Source organism: Semicossyphus pulcher, unplaced genomic scaffold, assembly GCF_022749685.1.
Source record: "Semicossyphus pulcher isolate SPU_LCO1_2020_fin unplaced genomic scaffold, fSemPul1.0.p SCAF_3, whole genome shotgun sequence".
Classification (NCBI taxonomy): domain Eukaryota; kingdom Metazoa; phylum Chordata; class Actinopteri; order Labriformes; family Labridae; genus Semicossyphus; species Semicossyphus pulcher.
In genome coordinates, this window is record NW_027211704.1 from 34,924,621 (window position 1) to 34,943,776 (window position 19,156).

The 19,156-nt window shown below is 45.2% G+C and overlaps 1 protein-coding gene across 1 annotated transcript in view; it reads left to right on the top strand.

Moving 5' to 3' along the window:
- The window catches only part of LOC138605348 (E3 ubiquitin-protein ligase RNF123), a 151,927-nt gene that overhangs the window by 12,104 nt on the left and 120,667 nt on the right, over positions 1–19,156 (top strand). The window contains exons 16-26 of the mRNA XM_069677529.1: positions 356–473; positions 599–698; positions 1,046–1,107; positions 2,564–2,635; positions 3,109–3,229; positions 4,488–4,589; positions 9,860–9,960; positions 11,112–11,304; positions 12,127–12,272; positions 16,770–16,853; positions 18,549–18,656. Coding sequence (XP_069533630.1) covers positions 356–473; positions 599–698; positions 1,046–1,107; positions 2,564–2,635; positions 3,109–3,229; positions 4,488–4,589; positions 9,860–9,960; positions 11,112–11,304; positions 12,127–12,272; positions 16,770–16,853; positions 18,549–18,656 — 1,207 coding nt within the window. The remainder of the gene's footprint in view (positions 1–355; positions 474–598; positions 699–1,045; positions 1,108–2,563; positions 2,636–3,108; positions 3,230–4,487; positions 4,590–9,859; positions 9,961–11,111; positions 11,305–12,126; positions 12,273–16,769; positions 16,854–18,548; positions 18,657–19,156) is intronic.

Sequence of the window (19,156 nt, forward strand, 5' to 3'; positions counted from 1 at the left end):
TCGTGTTGGATCTGAAGCACTCATTTAAAACACCAAAGTCACACAATATATCACAAACAAGCTAACCAAGGCAGCAATGGACCAACAGCTCCTCCTGTGTGCTGTGAGGTAAAATCAGTGTTTTTATGAATGGAGTCTGGTGTGTTTGCAGAGAGCGATGTAAGAGATCCTTTCTGTAATGTTGTCACACACTCAGTTAACTTCAACACGGTGTGAGGCAGAAAACTGTGAAACGTCTTTTACAGTAAGTTGTAGCCTGCAAAGGTCTGAAAAACAGGTTCAATCTATCCTTCACAAGAAAGAGGGGAGAAGATCTGAATGTTGTGAAAGTTTTGTCTCCTTAACAGACGTTCACGTTCGACGTTCTGCGCTCGGTCGTGTTTTTCTACATTAAGACTCCTCTGAGAGTGAAGGAGGCGGGGCTAGAGGAGCTCATCCCAACCACCTGGTGGCCCACACACTTTGACAAAGAGGTTAAAAGATTTGACCTTGTGCCACTCATCTGTGTTCTCTGATCAGGGCTTGTTTTTTAGTAAAGAAAATACTGATTGACTGATTAGTTTGTTTTCCTGTATAACTGATTTTATTGTCCTCTCAGGGGAAAGACGAGCGAGAGCCTAAAGACGAAAGTGCAGACGAGCGTCTGAGGCGGCGAGCGTACGAGAGAGGCTGCCAGAGACTCAAGAAGAGGATTGAAGGTCAGACTGACTGTTTACTTAAACAGGATTTCTGGTGTTTTTAAACCCAAAGCCTTATTTTTACGTATCTTAGGTTATAAATTACTAAAGGTACAAAACGTTTTTGCATGTCTCCAGGAGATGTTTTAAGCCAACAGCTGTGAAAGTGTCTGTAATCATGTATTTATTTCCTGTGTAATCACAACATCTACTAATATCTGCTAAAAGTGCTTGTTGTCACTGACTTGTAAACTTCTTTATCCCAGGTAATGCTCATGTACCTGTACGTCAGTAACTTTTCAAATGCAGTGCTGTTGTTGGTGCTTTCACGTCCTGCTGAGCTGAACTCTCTTCTGTTGCTCTCTCAGTGGTGGAGGAGCTGCAGGTACAGATCCTGAAGTTGCTGCTCAATAACAAAGACAAAACTACGGTATGTACTTTATAGTGTTCGTATTTTATATTTATCTTATTACTTAGTACAGTCTACAGGATTGAATGCCTCGAAGTAAAACCCAGTGTCTCACAGAATCTTTTCCTAATAAGAGTACTAGTTAGCAAAGTGCACTCTGCCTTTAAGGTTACAATTCAGTAAAGTTGCTGAGATATTGTTTACTGAAGTGATGTATCCCAGTTGTGAGGGTTCAGTTGTCCTACGGTCGAGACATTAAAAGTGAACCAACACGCACAGCAGAGGTTTTTGCAGGCTGTAAAACGCGAGGCGCACTGCACTGCTTTTTCTGTTTTTTTTTTACTGTTGTTAAGGCAACCACCGAATCATAGCGGTCATTAACATAACCATTATGTTGTAAACTCACCGCCTCTGCTTTCATCCAATTAAATAATGAGAAAAAACGTCTGTGACTTCTCATTGAAAACAACGACAAAAAAGCTGCCTCCAGCTGCTGAAACGCCTTCTGTCTGATCGGGCCCTCACTCTACTCACACCCTAAAGGTATATTCAATAAGATCGCTAAGACAACACAATGTTATACAGTTAACAAGCGTTACACGGGGGACGGTGTAACAATAGAATTAACTCCAGTTTTCAGGTGTTCTGACACGTTCTCTAAACCTCATTAAGGGTTTCATGTGTCGTTATGATTTAACTGCAGTCAGCATCATGTTGCTCTCGCTAAAACTCTGTAGACACAAACCCATGACAAGACATAAAAACAAAGAACTAGTGACCCCATGAGCTGATGTTATCCACTCAAGACAGTATTTTGCTACATCAGCTAGCTAGCAATTCATCTATCAGACATTATAAGTCCCTGATAAGCAACTCTTCTGATAAATGCTTATACATCCAGGAGAGGAGAAACACCTTCTGTAATATGTTTTAGTGTCCGATAGAGAACTCTTGTGAAATGATGGTGGACTGTGAGAAACCAGGGACACAGATGGAAAAGGTGGAGGCTCTCATGCCTCTGTCCCCGGCACAGTTTAGTAATCAGGTTAAAGAGTAGACAAACGCGGCCCCTGGTTGTGACACTTCCTGCTAACACTGACAGAAAACACAATTAGCAGTCTGCACTGCAGCGTGTTATTGTGCACGCTTGGCTGGTGTTTGCCTGATTAAATGTTAAAACACTGAATCAACATCTCTGTGATTGGGGGTTTAGCTGATGTACTTGAGTAACTCTCCACACTACAGTGATGAAAGTTAATTAGATAAGCTCCCGATGTGAGCTGCGGCTCCATCGCATCATGTCTGTGCTGTTGTCAGCGACTTGTTGTTTAATTAATGTTCGTCAGAGTCAAACAGAAGCGCTACAGTGTCTCCTCTCATTGTGTGTGTAGATTATCTCTGAGTGTGTGCAGCCTGTGGGAAGCTGAGTCGACACAAATATCTCTGATAAGGTTTTCTGTCTCTGTGTGTCTGTCAGGGCGAAGCCTCCCGCTACATCTTCCTGAATAAGTTCAGGAAGTTTCTCCAAGAAAACGCCAGCAACAGAGGGGTGAGAAGACACACATGCTGATGCTGTTTATATTTGCAAGGAGAAAAAATGATGTCTAAATTACTTATAGATACAGAAAGTGTGTGAAAGTTACTGTTACTGTTTTTGTCAGTGGAGTCTGGTGGCGGAGAAGAGAGGGACGTAATGTCTGTTTGTGGTTAAAGGAAAATAGTCTTTGTTGGGATTTCCTGCATCTACTAGAAAAATTCCCAAAATGTTAGTAACTATACAAGAAATAATAATAAGAAAGGACCTGGCCTTATAAATATCGGCGTTACCCTTTAACGCTGTCTATAAGGTCAGCAGGAAGGTCAGCAGATGACTTTTTATAAACAAACATGAGCTGAAAACAGGATATGTTTAGATTTGTTGTGGGGTTAAATTTTCCTCCAGTATCTCTCTGCACAAGGGTTTGTCAGATGAAACTGTGTGTGTGTGTGTGTGTGTGTGTGTGTGTGTGTGTCTTTGAGCAGCACCCGACAGCACTGTGCCCTCCAGAGTACATGGTGTGTTTCCTCCACCGCCTCATCACGGCCGTCAGGGCCAGCTGGGACGACGGCAACAGGAAGAGTCCAGGCAGCGTGAGCAGCGAAGGTACGACACTGTTTCATTCATGTTTTTCATCTTGGTGCTGAAATCTGTGTCAGATAGTGAAAGCGCGACTCTCACAGCTTTTTGACGCGCAGCTTGTCGGGTTATCCTTTAGCAGCTCCTCCATATTCAGAGAAGAAACAGACGACCTGAGAATCAGTTTGTTTAGTTTTTTATTCTTTTGTTGAAGATAAAGAAACTAAAACATAACCTGAGGGTCTAAAGGTGTGTTTACACCAGAAGAGAAGAACATTTTATGTGTAAAAACATGTTCATACAGAGTCATACAGAGTGGTGAGATGCGACGCTGGGGAACATGAATCGCTTAATTCACCAAAATGCTTCAGTCAGGTATTTGCATATTGGAAAAATGTCAAATTGTTGGAAAAGTTTGTCGTTGCTTTGTGTCTCCAAAGTCAATCACCGTTTAGATTTTCCAGACGTCCTGGGAATGCATCAGATTTGTCAAACCAAACTCCATTCAAAAAACAGTCATTTTAAAGTCGTGTTCTTGTCGTCTTGCAGACAGACCTGACAGAGCAGGAACTCAGACTGTTTCCAACCCTGCCTCCTGATGTAGTTCTCTCAGCATCCTCTCAGCCTGTTTATTGTCATTAAATCTCAGTAACATCTGTTTGTTGTGGCTTCATAGCGCTGTAGTGAGACAGATCTCAGCCCACGTGTGACTTGCTAGATACAGTGAAACTGCCACTCAGTGGAGACAGATGGACAGGCGCTCCACAGCTAAAACAGGACGCCGGTAGTTGGTGTCCATCAGAGAAATCCTGGTACTGATCCGAGCTCACAGCTCATCACACTGGGCACTGGTCAGCCTGAAGGAGCTGGAAGCAGCAGGAGAGTTCATCAGACACAGCTCAGGAGGAGGAGGGGGAATCTGGGGGGATGTTGGGTTGCCAACATATCTGGAGGGACGAATATTTGCGGGTTGAGTTACACAAAAGTGAATAAACACAAATGATCCAGCAGTCAAATGCTAAGTGAATATTTGCTTTATCTCTGGTCTGAAACACCTTCAGAAGTGCATTCTCTCTGATGACCAGCAGGGGGTGACGCCACTGGTTGCAGTAACGTTGTATAGAAGTCTATGAGAAAAGTAAGGGGTCAGGGAGTGGTATAGAGTGTTGTTCCTCAACCTTTCCATCCATCACCTCCGGCATGTTTCCCCACACCTCCTCACCTTCATTCTGACCAAATAGTCACATGACCTCTTCCTCTCTCTCCCTGTGGCGTCTTCATCCAGAGGCCTACGTCCCTCCACAGCTCTTCTACAACGGGAAGGTGGACTACTTTGACCTGCAGAGACTGGGGGGGCTCCTCTCCCACTTGAAGAAAACACTCAAAGGTTGGTGTCTCTTCTGCCTGTCATCTTAGAGGTGTATTTGCTCTGCTTTGAAAGCTGTCAATCAAACTCTGCTAGAACAAACAAGTCAATGAGACCAGAAATCAGGGTGTTTGTTTGTGGTTTGGAAGCACATCAGGGAAAACAGCTGATACATTTTCCAGTCAAGCAAAACATGAAAAAATTAGTTAAAATACGCTTTAATTTTTTTTAATGAAAAACTGTATTCTATTTAGGCAGAGCGTAGTGGGCGGGAGGGAGGACCAGGACGAGGGCGGGAGCCGATTTTGTTGCTGTTTTGTAAGCGAGTGGCAGCTTGGAGCCAGCGGAGGGATATGAACAGTGGAGGGATATGATATGAACAGTGGAGGGATATGATATGAACAGTGGAGGGATATGACATGAACAGTGGAGGGATATGAGCAGTGGAGGGATATGACATGAACAGTGGAGGGATATGAGCAGTGGAGGGATATGAACAGTGGAGGGATATGATATGAACAGTGGAGGGATATGATATGAACAGTGGAGGGATATGAACAGTGGAGGGATATGAGCAGTGGAGGGATATGATATGAACAGTGGAGGGATATGACATGAACAGTGGAGGGATATGAGCAGTGGAGGGATATGAACAGTGGAGGGATATGAGCAGTGGAGGGATATGAGCAGTGGAGGGATATGAACAGTGGAGGGATATGATATGAGCAGTGGAGGGATATGAGCAGTGGAGGGATATGACATGAACAGTGGAGGGATATGATATGAACAGTGGAGGGATATGAGCAGTGGAGGGATATGAGCAGTGGAGGGATATGATATGAACAGTGGAGGGATATGAGCAGTGGAGGGATATGAGCAGTGGAGGGATATGATATGAACAGTGGAGGGATATGACATGAACAGTGGAGGGATATGAGCAGTGGAGGGATATGAACAGTGGAGGGATATGATATGAACAGTGGAGGGATATGAGCAGTGGAGGGATATGAACAGTGGAGGGATATGATATGAGCAGTGGAGGGATATGAACAGTGGAGGGATATGAGCAGTGACGTGCTGTTTTGAGTTTGTTGAAGACCAGTGGCGCTGCTGCGTTCTGGGTCATCTGCAGAGGTTTGAATGTGCATGCAGGAAGGCGTGATACCACGAGAGCCTGTTGCAGCAGTTGTGCTGCGTGCTCTGAAAGGTGGACGACACCACAGATGATATCCTGTATAAACTCTAATGTGGCTCTCTTGGACTAAAGGGTGAAGTGACTAAAATGTGGTGAAGGTCAGGGTCACATTATTCCAGCTGTCATGAAGGAGATTTATTGGCTTTGCTGGTTTACTTTAGTTTAGTGGAGGTGTGCAGGTAGAAAGACCCTCTGAGAGGATACAGTTGTTTCCTGCGTGGTGTCTCTGATCTCCACTAGAGGGAGTGATTGCTTTGTGTTCTTTTAAACACACACCGCAGCGTGTGTGGTAAAGTGAAGCAGAACATTTGATTTCAGCATGATATCTTTATTTTCATCTGTTTTCCTGGAAATATGAACACTTCCTGTCTTATTATAAAGTTGTGCGTGTGCTGTCAGATCTGGCTCAGCTCTGCGTTATGAATACAAATGTAGCTCACACTCATTTAAAATGATTCATGTATTTTTAATGGGTTTCATGGGCGTGGAGGCGGGCAGCTTTACTCAGAGCCTGGCAGCCGTGTACATTTTAAATAAAGACAAATACAAACAGCACGGTGCCACACCGGATGAAGGTTTTCATGCAGACTCTGGTAGTTGTGGGCAGGTGTGTGGGACAGGTGTGTAATGTGGATTGATGCTCCCTCAGTAGACTCACTGTACGAGCAATAAGCCGCTCGTTCAGAGCCAGAGAAGACGGAGAGGCACGGCTGGAATCAATTACCTGCTACAGCGGCTCGTTCATTTCTATTTGTCCGGAGAGCCGGAGACTCTCGGCTGGTTCATCACGTGGCCACAAAGAGTCACTCCGACTGAACAGCTGCAAAAGTGTCCCTCAGACGAAGCTCTCTTTAGACGACTACTGGATGGATTGTGATAAAATGTGGTTCAGACGTTCGTGTTGTAATCATGTCAATGAAGTCAGATTCAATAAAGATTAAGGTTAAGGACACCATGTATTTCAAAACGATACTATCTCACGTTCGATAGCACCGAGGGTCCCGAAGCTTTAAAAAGCAACAGATCTACAGAAAGAGCAAAAGAGAGAGAGAGCAGCTGTGGTCGAGCGGCACTACTCCGTCACACCTGCAGCTCTGATACAGCAACGACACAGCGACTGTTCTCATTACAGAACGACACATGAAGACGATTGTGACGTCCTTTTACAGAGAGCAGAGAGACCGACGGGGAGCAGAGCAGACAGACAGACAGACAGACAGACAGACAGAGAGCAGAGAGACAGACAGACAGAGAGGCAGGCAGACAGACAGACAGACAGAGAGCAGAGCAGAGAGGCAGGCAGACAGACAGAGAGCAGACAGACAGACATGTTTTCATGTCGTCCCGCCCTGCGGACCGTCGTCTGAGCTCCAGCCCTCTGCCCAGGTCGTCCAGAAACGTCCCAAACAGCAGAGTAAGAAGAAGAGAAACACAGCTGAAGGGCCGGTCCTCACAGACACAGACAGCCGCTCATAATTCTGCTGGATGATGATGATGAAGTGAATATTTTCATATGGAAAACCCTGCTCGTGAAGCCTTTCATTACTATAACAGGATGTAGAATGAGCTGCTCTGTGTTTCTGTACCGGCACTGTGTGAAGGTGGGAAATTAAAAACAAGTATAACAACGGCAGTAAAGATTCAAAAGGATCTGGTTCCAGAGGAGCGGTGACGATGGCTTTAAGAAACTGTAGTTGGTCTCACAGGGGAGAAACCTCTGCACAGCTTCTGCGTGTGTGTGTGCGTGCGTGCGGGCGTGCGTGAGAGTGCGTGTGTGTGTGTGTGTGTGTGTGTGCGTGCGTGCGTGCGTGCGTGTGTGTGTGTTGATATGTAAAAGTGCTCTGAGTGGTTGAAAGAGCAATCCATTTACCACTTAGTGTCTAACCTGCTGATACCCAGAACCGTGTGTAGTGTGAGGTTATGGTAACAGAACTACTCTACTTTTGTCAATAGTGGTGTCTTAAATGGTGGATGGCTTACCTGCCTGTCTACCTGTGTCCATCCTGTCAGTACAATCTCTGCACATGAGCGCAGTCTTCTTCAACTTCAAACTAGCGAGCGAGTCTCATAAAAACGGCAGAAAACAAGAGTTTGATACGTGAACGATGACAAAGATTTTCAAACCCAAATACTCTGATTGGTTGGTTAAAGCTGATCTTGTGTCCTCACCGTTTAATCAGTGTTACAGCGAACACTGTGAGCACGTCACTGTCACTGTCCTCCACTTCTTTTTAGAAGGAGAACAGAAATCCAGCAAGATAATTCATGTAACCTGGGCCTAATACTAACATTATAGTTTTAACGCAGAGGTAGTGGGGTATGTCAGTGTGTCGTTGCTATGGAGAAGGTCAGCTGTGTCTGTGCGCGTTGCGTTGCGTTGCTCTGATGTGAACGGCCCAGTTTTAGAACGTTTATGATCACGTGTTCGGGGATTCTTTTGGCAGTTGCAGCCAGTCTCGTTGCAAATCATTGATCTGAACTGGCCTTTAAAGGCACCAGCCCCAGACTAGCCAGATCTACTGTCCTAAACCAAGAACAGCATGGCCGGGTTGGCATATTGTTTTTTCTGTTTGAAAATTGGATTTTTCCAAGGTGCTCTCTGGACTCGGCCTTTTTCTTCTGGCTTAAGTAGAAGCAATAGCAGCAGCTGCAAGTTTGTCTTCTGAAATAAGTTGTTCAGAATGGATGGTGCGTGTCAGCTGCATGGCTTTTCCCAGCCTGTGTCTCACCATATGTGTCCCCTTCACATCATGCGTCTGGTTACCAGTGTAGATGTAAAGGCCTGTGGGTGAGACACAACGAAAAGCTAAGCTAATGTAAGTCACAAAGGGGACATCTGAAGCAAAAGGAATGTCCCCGGCACGTTTGGCCCTTGGTTTGGTACTCTGGATTGATTGGCCCTGGGGGGCCTGGTTCATGTAAGGACATTTTTGTTTTAAAGTGGCCACAGGACCTCCTCTCTTTCATCCACCTTATTCCCTCCTTCCTCTGCACACTCCTTCCTCCCCCTCTCCCTCTCTCCCTTTGTCACTTCCCCTCTCTTTCCTCTGCACACTCCTTCCTCCCCCTCTCCCTCTCTCCCTTTGTCACTCCCCCTCTCTTTCCTCTGCACACTCCTTCCTCCCCCTCTCCCTCTCTCCCTCCATCACTCCCCCTCTCTTTCCTCTGCACACTCCTTCCTCCCCCTCTCCCTCTCTCCCTCCGTCACTCCCCCTCTCTTTCCTCTGCACACTCCTTCCTCCCCCTCTCCCTCTCTCCCTCCGTCACTCCCCCTCTCCGTCCTCTGCGCACTCCTTCCTCCCCCTCTCCCTCTCTCCCTCCGTCACTCCCCCTCTCCGTCCTCTGCGCACTCCTTCCTCCCCCTCTCCCTCTCTCCCTCCTTCCTCCCCCTCTCCTTCCTCCCTGCTCTCTCATCAGTATTTGTGTCCATCCTGCACCTCTCTACCTGCATTTAATCAAAGCTTGATTAACTGCCCCGGTCATTTAGCTCTGTAAATCACTGGCCCATTCATCACACACTCGCTGCTCTCATGATGTTGTGTCATCTGTTGTTAGCTTAGCTTGGCCTCATTTATTGATTAGCTCACTGATCAGTGTGATTGAATGCCCAGCGGGGCTGTTCCATCTGCAGAGAGTCCACGTGAGAGGAAGGGACTGAAGGAAGCTGCTGTTTGCTGCGTTCACTGGGAGGGTTTGTTTCTGGTCGTCTTAGCAGCTCTGTGGACGTTAAAGTTCTTCATTCATCACATACGTCTTCCTTCTTGTGTCCCCTATAAACCAACACCGGCCTGAACTAAGCGGTTTGTCGGTTTTCTTATCAATATTTTTCATTTCCTTCAAAACGAAAAAAGATGTTGAAGACTGAAGCTGCACCGGAGGGCGTGCACTACATTTGCATCCAATGAATTCCTCCACCATGATTCTAAATTATACAGGAAGTGCAGGACCTACAAGCTAGCTAGCTAGTTAGCATCCTATGCTTGCTAACCCTTTAGATATTCTCTCTGCGCTGTCCTCCTGGGTTTTCAATACCCATGATTTTTCCCTAAACAAATATGAACCCAAAATCCAAAAGACCTTTTTCTATGTCCACCAGACGACCTGGCCAGTAAAGCCAACATCATCATCGACCCTGCGGAGATCCAGGCCGCGTCGATGGATGACCTGGACGAGGACGAGGAGAGCGGAGCAACACAGGTTTCCACTTTTCTAATACTTTAATATTATCATTGATTAAAAAACATTAGCTCTTATTTGCTACTAAAATTATTAGGTTTGATAATAAACATTAGCATAGAATAATAAACAGTACATAACCAGGTGTATGGATGTATTAAGAAAAGCATGGAAGCTACAACTAAATATATATAAGAATGAGAATTAGGGCTGCGTGATATTTATCGTTTAACTTTCTAAATGCGACGTGCGCATGTGCAGTAGTCACATCGCAGGACGTGCGATTCTGCAAATTAAGTCAAACACGTCAAGCTGCTGCTTTATTGTAGGTTGGTGCAAAACAAAAACTCTGCAGTTTCTCGTTTTCCAACAATAAAAGTCTGATGTCACATTAGTGCAACTCTTCATCAGAGCAGAGTGAACCGACCGCTGAGCTGCAGAGTCTGTGTGACACCGCCTGTAAAGTCGGCGGGATGATCGAGGATGACGCTCTGTTACGCGAGGTGGCTTATAAGTGACAGCATTCATGTTATCAGCGGCACCTCGTCCCCGGTGCTCATTAACTCTGTGGCGACATAAACGGACCGTGTGCCGACAGGAAGTAAGAGTAAGAGAGTTTTTGTTACATACAGTGATCATCACCGGGCTGATCACGCTGAATAAACATACATTTGAACACAGTTAGAAATGGTAGATGACATGTACTGTACTGTATAAGTAACACAGCTGCAGCCCACAAAGTCTGTTTGTATTAGAAACGCGTCGCTCCACCTGAGCTAAACGTGTCGCTCCACCTTCTTCATGTGGAGTCACTGAACCGAGAGGAGTTTGTTTTGTAAGAAGAAAACAGACTTAAAAGTTAAATTATGATTGTTGTGTGATTGTTAATGTTTTCATGTATGGCATCATGATTGCATAAAAGATCAAACAGAATAAGGAGGACATCATGATATTGATGAAGCACATGCTGGACAGTTTTCAAACATTAATAAAAAAATGTGTCTTTGATTTAATAATGTTTCACTTTTAGGAGTCGGGATAAAGACTCTGAGTGACACATTTCAAGGTCCTTAAGAATGTTCTGGATTAGAAGCAAAGTATAATTTAATCAGAGAAAACTGCCTCATACCGAGCGCGCTGTCTGTTATTGTAATCTTTGTGTTTGACCTCAGAGACCGTTTGGCGCAGCGGCGATGGGCGGAGCTCTGGCGAGGCCCAGCTGGTTGAGTTCTCCCACTCTGGGTCGAGCCAATCGCTTCCTGAGCACGGCCGCCGTCAGCCTGATGACTCCCAGACGACCCCTCACTCAGCCGGAGAAGGTGAAAGTCCGAACCCTGGCTGTGGAGCAGAGGACCGAGGAGGACAGTGAGTAATCAGACACACCGATTAAAGGAGCAGTCCGCTGATTTACAGTTGGGGGACTCATTAGAGTTGTGCACACAGACAAATCACTCTATGACAGACAGTCCAGGTATGCTGAGCACAGACACAGTTACCTGCTAATCAGTGCTAACATATAAATCAAATAATGAGTGTAAAAACAGTGTGTCAGACTTGTTGGACGGTCCCAACCCCCGTAGGTCGTTTAGTACTGGTGCGCGAAACCCAATAGGTTTCTGTGACATTTGAAACGTACGCGGAGTCAGAACCATCACATGGGCTGTGTGAAGTGTGCAACCGCACAGGGCCTCGCGCCTCGAAAGGCACTTCGAAAGTCGCCCATTTCAGCTGGAAAAAGCGCCGACCTGGCAACCCTGGCTTTGCATCCCATGAAACTTTGATCATGTAGCCTGATGCCGCTCTAAAGCTCTGTGTTGATCAGTGAAATATAGTTCAATTATTGAATTAGCTGAGGGGACACCTAGCAGACAGCTAGCAGCTCCCATCTGTCACTCAAAGAGGCCACGCCCCTAATGCTGCATCACTGTAAGCCTTAATATAATGTAAACAGGTGAGCTGTATAAAGATTCTCCCCGTACAGTTGTCATGAAGAGAGAAATGAGCTATAGAGACCCAAACTGTTTTTTGTACCAGGCTGTAAACATGTTTATTTCTGCTGTAAAGTTTAACATGGGGCTCTATGGGGACTGACTCACTGCTGGAGACAGCCTCGAGTGGACACCAGGGGAACTGCAGGTTCAGCACAGCTGGATTAACCTTCTCTGTTTGTCTCTCCTCCACCTGAAGTTGAGGGCAGCCACGGTAATGACGGCCTGCTGCTGGGGCGACCGGTGGAGGAACCCGATCAGCCAATCGCAGACAAGTCGCTGCTGGAGATTGTTGACGGGATCGTGATGATGTACAACCTGAGCGTCCACCAGCAGCTGGGGAAGGTGAGTCTTTAATCTGGTGCTATAAACATCTGTGTCAGTAATGAAGGAAAATAACAAGTGGCATCAATGTTTAAGTCCATCAACAGTCTGATCAGAGCTTTATACAAACGAGAATATTCTGACATTTCAAAATAAAAGACACATTATATTTCCTCCAATCATTTCATGACCTCAGTGTTTGTGAGAGAATAAGACAACAGCAGGTTTTGCCTCCTAAAACTCCTGACAGGATGTAGTTAAACAGTAAATCATGTGAGGTGAGCGTCTGTCAGGACGTGAACACAAAAGGTTAATGTTGCATATTTTATTCATCTGTTTAAGTGTGACCTTCACACTGAGGCTGTGATAAACTCTGATTGTGAAGCTTCATCTCCTGCGAGCTCACTGATCCGTTCATCCTGTCTTTAACACTGATGAGGCTCCACAGACGCTCTCTTTCTTCTTACAGCTGCTTGACAAGCATGTTTAACACTGTAAAACATCATGGCTGTTTGCTTAATCGATCTAAAAGACAAACTATGTTAGCTAAAGTCTTTTTGCATCTGAAATCACAAAGACTTGTCTTTGCGTCCTCTTGTTTAAAGTCCATTGATGACGTCGTTACGTTAGGTCACATGCAGTGAAAATATTAGATCAATTTTAAAGTGGATTCTGCCAAACATGGAGATCGTTCCATCGGCGAACGACTTCAGGACACGTTCAAGAAATCCGAAGCAGCGGCGGTAAAACGTATGTCGCGGAAACACTGATACTTAGAATTACTACCATAATAATGGTTTATTAAGTAACACAACCTTTTGGCTTGGGCTGTAAGGTTTTAGGGGTTGGAAGATACTCCAAGAAATGACATCACAATAAGCTAAGATACAAACGTTGGCACTAGAGGACCCTTTTAATTGCATTTCAAAGGGTTGCAAAGCCCATGTTAACGATGTAAAAACATTATTAACATAAGCCTTTTTAATTGAAGTTTTTCCCTTGTTTTAATTATCCTGACTTTATATTCTAAAATATTATATCAGAAGTCATTCACTAAAGGGTTGCACAACTTTTGCGCCCGCTGAACCTGCAAATGACACAAAAAGACTCCGCCTCATTCTCCAAGCGCAGGCACAGGCACAAGTCACCTCAAAGTGCGCTGCAGAGCGAACAGCGTCTCTGTGCTCTGGTGCTGTTTGCATGTATTTAAATGAGTCATTACGCAGACAATCAGGGCTAATGAACTTCATTAACTTCATCTGCAGAGAGCTGGTGGGAACTGCAGCGCAGCGTTATAAGGGCACGCTCCGAGTCTACACTGATCATGACGACCCTGATTCAGTCTTTAGTGACCCAAAAAATGTAAATGTCTATGAAAACAGTCAGTTAATAATATTTAGTCATTATTATTATAAGAGGAGATTAATCAATCCGGGCCTGTGTGCGGCTCAACCCCAGCACAGGGGCACAGACACGGACAGAGGTCTGAAGCCGTTACGCAGGACAGGGACTATTATCTGGACGAGCTGCTGTTGCACGCTCGTTTGAGTAATGAAGCTGCGTCACAGACTGAAACTAGTAAACACCTGTCGAGTCTGGACTTTAAACTGTTAAAAGAGCTGCCCCCTCCTCTCCCTGCTCATGATCAAGGAGTTTTTACTCTGCGGTTCCGCCTCAGCGCCCTAACCAAGCTCCGTCCTCGTGCCACCTTTGTCATTCTACACTGGACCACGCAACGCCAGCGTAACGCCGCTCCAGTGTGTGTTTTTAAAAACGTTAAGGCCGAAGCAAAACGTGTGCGAGGTGTAAACAAACAGCGGGTGTTTCACATGCAGACACACAGCGTGGTTCCGCCCTGCCAGCTCTGCTGTTTACACAGACGCCGTTTCGCCTCTGTTACTACCTCGGATGGCGGCTCAGAGGCGGAACGACTTCGCCCCACCGTTACGCCTCTGTGCATTTTACATTTAAGACGAGGTGTAACAGAGACGTAATAATCCCGCCTTGAACCGGCAGTGTGAAAGGAGCTTCAGTTCAAGCATGAGAGCAGAGAGTGGTGAGCTCTTCTTCATAATGAGACACAAAACAAGAGCAAACTGCACGGAGCTCCAAAACGCTTTTGCACTTTGCTTTGTGAATCAGACCTTGAGGCGGAGCAGATAGCGGGGGGGGGCAAATGACGCGCAACTTATGGAGCTGTCAGCGGCCACAATTCATTCTTAGTGAATCCCCTCCTAAAATGTGTGATTGGACTACGCGGGTTGCAGACATTCGGCTCGCTCCGCCTTTCTTCCCCCTCTGCTAGCATCGCACGGTTGTTGTTTGTTGTTGTCACGTGACAAGTTCCTACTTGCAGCCATAATATACAGTACATTGTTGTTGTGTAGGCTACCGGATCTTACCGTATCAGATCAGTACATGCACAGGTGTACTCGCTGATACTTTCTGTGTGCCTGTATCCGAGGCGTTTATGATACCTGTATTGGTATCAGAACAACTTAAAATGTGGCAGCCATTACAGCCCAACAACCAGGGGTACACATAGGTATAAATAGTTTCATGGTTTTGCCCCTTGCCTGCTTAAACAGTTCATGAAACCAAATAAAAGCTCATCTAGAAGGATTGTAAAATATCAAGTAAGAAAAGTACCTCTGGGCAGTGAGTGTCTTCCTATCGAGCAGCAGCAGCCTGAAACACTTTGCCTACAGAAGTGAACCATCTGGAGGAGTGGTTTGGTGGTGGCCCAGGTTTAGAAACTCCCTTTAAAGCTGCAGTCTTCAAGCTACAAGCCGGTAAATCAGCTTCACACACACATCCAGACTTCATGAATCCGTCCTGTGAGGATGCAGGTTCAGGCTGCAGAGACAGAACCGAAGGATTGTGTGTTTATTACCGTCTTTATTATGGAGGATGACGTGTTGGCGTCTGTAGAGCTTCAGTTTGACCTCTGCAGCTCATGAATGATGTCTAAAAAGTGTCTGCTCTGTTGAGTGAACGTCTCTCTGGTATGTGTATTTCTTTCTTCCTCTGACTGATGGAGACACTCTCACAGCTCTCCTCCTGCTGCCTGTGATTGTTTCATCTCTTTTATTATCCGTCTCATCTCGGAGTAATCCTCACAATCTCTGCGGTGGGATCAGAAATTGGCCCTCCTGACGGCCGACCTCTCGACCTCTCTGTTATTGCAGCGTCCCTGTTCTTATTTAAAACAACAAACCCAGCAGGGCCCAAAGTGGCCGCTGCATTTACACCATGTGATGACGTGTCTCAGTCTGTGCGGGGAAATGAGACGTTTACTGTGTTCAATGATGTGTTTTCTTTATGGTGCATCGCTGTCTCTGTTTCAGAAGTGTAGTATAAACTGTAGATCAGTAAAAGTCAAAAGCTCTCCATGTAACATTTGTAGTTACACATTAATTTATTTATAATCTTACAGTCTTTGTCATTTCGGCGCAGCCTTTCTATAACAATCTTATAATATATTATATATTCTGGATGGTTGAATGTCTTCCTGAGTTTTATAGAAATCATATTCATCCTGAAAGCAAACCACTGCATCTGCATTGTCTCTTACCTGTCCTCCTTCCTCTTTATCTAATTAAACTTTATTTATAACACCTCAAACTAAGTGGACAAAATAACGCTGGAAAAATGGATGCAGACACAAAACCACAGCACAATAACAAAACAATAAAAGATGGATCTCTGACGTAAAAGACAAATCATTTTATGATGAAATTATCATGAGAAAAACTCAATAGATTTAAATATACAACAAATACACTAAGAGCAAGTTAGAAAATATGAATATATTCAGCTCCTTTAAGACTAAGCAGTGGAGCCCGACCGATACTGGATTTTAAAAGAAGAGACGCGCACTCTGCCGGCGATAGGGCCGGTCCTCATTGTCCATCACGCCTGCCACCTAATGCTGACTGAGTAGTTTGTTAAGTGTGCTGTTTTATGTTCCAAAACTCTCGGGCTCTACTAAGAAGCATCACTAATGTTTTTCTTCTGCTTTGTGGAGCAGCAAAAGAGCAGAAGCAGATCTGAGGGGCCCTCCTCGGTCATAGACCTGAAGCACGTCTGAGCGACGGTGTGGTCCAGGGCCATGTTGTGACTTATCAACAAATCAGAGGATTTAAAAGCCTTTATCAAATCATCAAAGTCGAGGTGGCTCAGGTTGTTATTCTCTACATGACAGAAAGGATCCCTACAGAGATAGACCTTTTTGTTACAGAGGAAGATGATTGTTTTAACCACACACAGACGTTACATCGCTGCCTGCAGACACACCAGACTCCATTGATAAAAACACTGATTTAAGGTCACAGGACACAGGAGCTGCTCGTCTACTGCTGCCGCGATCGATTAGTTTGTTTGTGTTTTTCTGTGGCTGGTGTTGTACATAGTTCAGATCTAACACAATATTCTTGTTGCACAATAACACTTCACACAACGAGACAAAAAGAAAAACTCTTTTTGTGTTTTGACTTGGTTGGTTTGTTTGTCTTTCAGATGGTTGTGGTTTCAGACGACGTCCATGAATACGCTGTGGCTTTGAAGGACACGGAGGAGAAGATCGCGCGATGCCCTGCGAGGGTAAGCTCACTCACAGTTTCCATGTGTGATTAGGGAACATTAATCTTTATCATCATTATTTACAGTATGTGTTCATGTTTGTGTCAAATCAGCAGCTAAACAACAAAAACAAACGTCCTGTTAGCCGTCCTCTGTCCTCCCTGTGTGCAGATCTCCTGCAGTGCGCTGACGGTCGAGCGTTATGAATCGGTTGTTTGTTGGTGCTTGTTGGAGCTAATTGTCCGTGCTCTGCCTGTCAGCCCGTTGTGACAGCTCGTCTCATTAGAGTCACCAGCACACTTCACAGCAGCATGACCAGAGGACAGAGTTCTGTAATTATCTCTAAAAGAACAGAGACAACAAACAGATAAATCTGTCGCTGCAGAGTTAGTAAAACTCGGTCATGTGTTTGAAGTGTTTCGACTCTTCAGCCATCTATTGGTACGAGGAAAACACCAAGTCGGCCGCTTCCATCATAGTGCACACTTTATCTTCAGAGAGCCATGGACAATATTTCCTGTGTAGATGATTGCCAAGACTTCCTCTTGTGTGCGCGGGTCATCGTTTAGAGTCTGTCGAGCAATCCCAGAGCACGCGGCATCACCTGACCACATTTAAGCTTGTTTTTCTACATTCAGGTGCAGATACGTGTTCGTAGAGATCAGCAGCAGGTAACATTTTCGTCATCGTCATCAGACAAACGGCTTGCTCAGCCAATACATGCTTTATTGGAGCGTTTATCGCTCACAGTGGATGTGTGACGTGTTACACAGAATAAAGCCTCGCTCATCACAACTTGCATTTAGGGATGCACCATATTGGATTTGTTGCCGATATCGGATATGCCGATATTTTCCAATTCTTTTTGCCGATTTCGATAGTGATACATCAGGCTCATGTTTTTTTCCAGCTCATTGCAGAGAACATGAAGTCTCCCCTGTAGTGGATTGATATCATACCTACTCTGAGACGGGCGGTTAAAGTTGTCGTGTTCAATGAATGAGATTAGGCTCCTCCTCGCATGACCGATGCTGAGCACAACCTGCTGTCCGTTTCGGAAACCTTTAAAGAAACCGTACCGCAGACATCTTGCACCCTTCTTCACGCTTTACGGAAGAGAGGTCGTGCACGTGGTGCGCACAGACACGTGCGCGGAGTAAATGTCGCAGCATTACGTCAAGCTTTTTAAGGGCATCACTGAGCTTTTAGGCAGAATTAAAGCGCTGTTTCTTCTGCAGAAAATATCGGCAGAAGGATGACACATCTGCTGATACCGAAATGTGTTTGCATTGTAACTTTAAAGGAAGCTGCAGAAATCAGACATTTTAGGACGACAGCAACAACCAGAGAAAAACCCACCACATCCTGGAGGGCCTGATTGATCAGCTGTACCTGCCCTCAAAGGGGACTGGAACACGTTAGACAACAGAAATGTCCCTACCTGACACATCCTGCTTTCATTTTCAGATTCAGTTCATAGAGATTAGGCATAGTGTAATCGTTCCATATGTCGTATTCAGTTCATGAAAATATCACCAGAAGCTGACATCATGTAAAACATGAACTTTAGGATATTATTCTCTTCCTGAGAAAACAAACTGTTTCAATAAAAGCTCCAGTTTGAATTCAATTTGAATCAAATCTAATCATTGAGACCAGAAGCGTCCCTGTGAGACGGTGATAACAGGACGAGCGGCTGTGTTTTCTCTCCTGCAGAGACCCGACATCCTGGACGAGCTCCAGAAGAGCCAGAAGGTTTTTGCAGAGAAGCTGAACCACCTCAGCAGGAGACTGGCCTGGATCAACGCCACCATCTACTCCAAGGTGATCAGCTCACAGACACATTCATCTCCTGCCTGCTGATTTATCTCCTTCTACTCTCTAAACCAAAACTGATACGTCTCAGACTGTTTTATTTTGTTGCTTTGGGAAGATTGTTTTCATTATAAGCTTCTATCTTTTCTTATGTGGAGTTTTAGACCCTCTCTCTCTCCTCCTCACTGTGCTGTGCCAGCGCTGGATAAAGGCCTGGCGGAAGCATCATAACTCTGCACTGAGGGAAAAATAACGCTCTGCGTTGTTTGTATTTCTTTGAAACAATCACAAACGTCTCGGGCGGCTCCGAGCCAAGGATGCATCAAAAGAGTCTGTGCAAATTAGTGTCAGGAGGGAGCTGGTTTTAGGGGAACAACAACACAAAAGGGACATTTAAAGAACACGAAAGAAAAAAAACACAAGCATGAGCAGCTCACATTTTAAATGATACATTTCTAGCAGTCAGTTTTGCAACCAGGTAATTGAAAAACATTGACACCTCTAGTTCT